The sequence below is a fragment of the Emiliania huxleyi genome (assembly GCF_000372725.1).
Source record: "Emiliania huxleyi CCMP1516 chromosome Unknown EMIHUscaffold_205, whole genome shotgun sequence".
Taxonomy (NCBI): domain Eukaryota; phylum Haptophyta; order Isochrysidales; family Noelaerhabdaceae; genus Emiliania; species Emiliania huxleyi.
The window spans coordinates 118,281-119,196 of record NW_005200552.1 but is presented as its reverse complement, the minus strand read 5'-3'; the positions used below and the strand labels follow the sequence as shown (position 1 = coordinate 119,196).

The 916-nt window shown below is 66.7% G+C and overlaps 1 protein-coding gene across 1 annotated transcript in view; it reads right to left on the bottom strand.

Moving 5' to 3' along the window:
* EMIHUDRAFT_114028 (hypothetical protein) overlaps nucleotides 1-916 on the bottom strand; it is a gene marked incomplete at both ends in the record, with an annotated part of 6,238 nt that overhangs the window by 3,333 nt on the left and 1,989 nt on the right. Inside the window, 2 exons of the mRNA XM_005781215.1 lie at nucleotides 21-158; nucleotides 335-580. Coding sequence (XP_005781272.1) covers nucleotides 21-158; nucleotides 335-580 — 384 coding nt within the window. The remainder of the gene's footprint in view (nucleotides 1-20; nucleotides 159-334; nucleotides 581-916) is intronic.

The window sequence follows — 916 nt, the reverse complement described above, 5'->3', positions numbered from 1 at the left end:
GCCAAGTTGAAGACGCCCACCTGCGCCAGCGACGCGATCGGGCCGACGTCGTACGCCGCGTCGGCGTCGCTGCGGCGCGCCTCAGCCTGCTGCAGCCTGTGCGCCTCGACCACCCAGGCTGCGACGGAGGCGAAGAGAAGGTGGTCCGACGGCAGCACCTTGGCCGAGGGGGGAGGGGTGTGTGGGGAGAAGGGGGGGAGGGGGGGGGGGGGGGGCCCTCAAAGGTGAGGGGAGGGAGGTGTGCAGAGGAGAGCGAGGTGTGGAGAGGGGAGTGTGACGTGAAGAGGTGTGTGGGGGAGGGGGGGCGTGGGTTGACTCGGCGCGGCGCAGCCACCTTGGCCGAGTTGTTTTGCGTCGAGCCGAAGGCGAAGCCCTCCAGGTCCTGCAGCACCGACCCCGCGAGCGTGTTGAGCGGGCCCTTGAACAGCGTCGCCACGAACTCCTTCGTCGTGCGCTCGGTCGCGGCGTGCGGCCGGAGCGACACCTCGGCCGACAGCGGCAGCCGGTTCTTGGCCTTGCGCCGCCGCGCCGGCTGTGGCAGCCCGCCCGTGCCGAAGCCCTGCCGGCCGAGGATGTGCTCCTAGTAGGGGAGGGTAAGGTGAACTTCTCCACACACACGTGGTGGTGGGGCAAGGGCCAGGCTAGCCCCTCGCGACTCCACGTCTAACGACAGGAGCCCCACGGCATTGAGAGGGCAAGGCCCGGTGCGCGTGGGCGAGCGGTGTGTGTGTGCGTGTGTGTGCGTGTGGGTGTGTGGGTGTGTGGGTGTGTGGATGGGTGGAGGGGTGGGGGGTGGGGGTGCTCCTTTTTTCCCAACTGCGTCTTTTCTGCTGAAGATGCCCCCTAATTTTTCTTTCGGGGACTCAATGGTTTTCTCGTCTGGGTTTCCTGTTTCTATATTGTTTTTGTTTGTTAG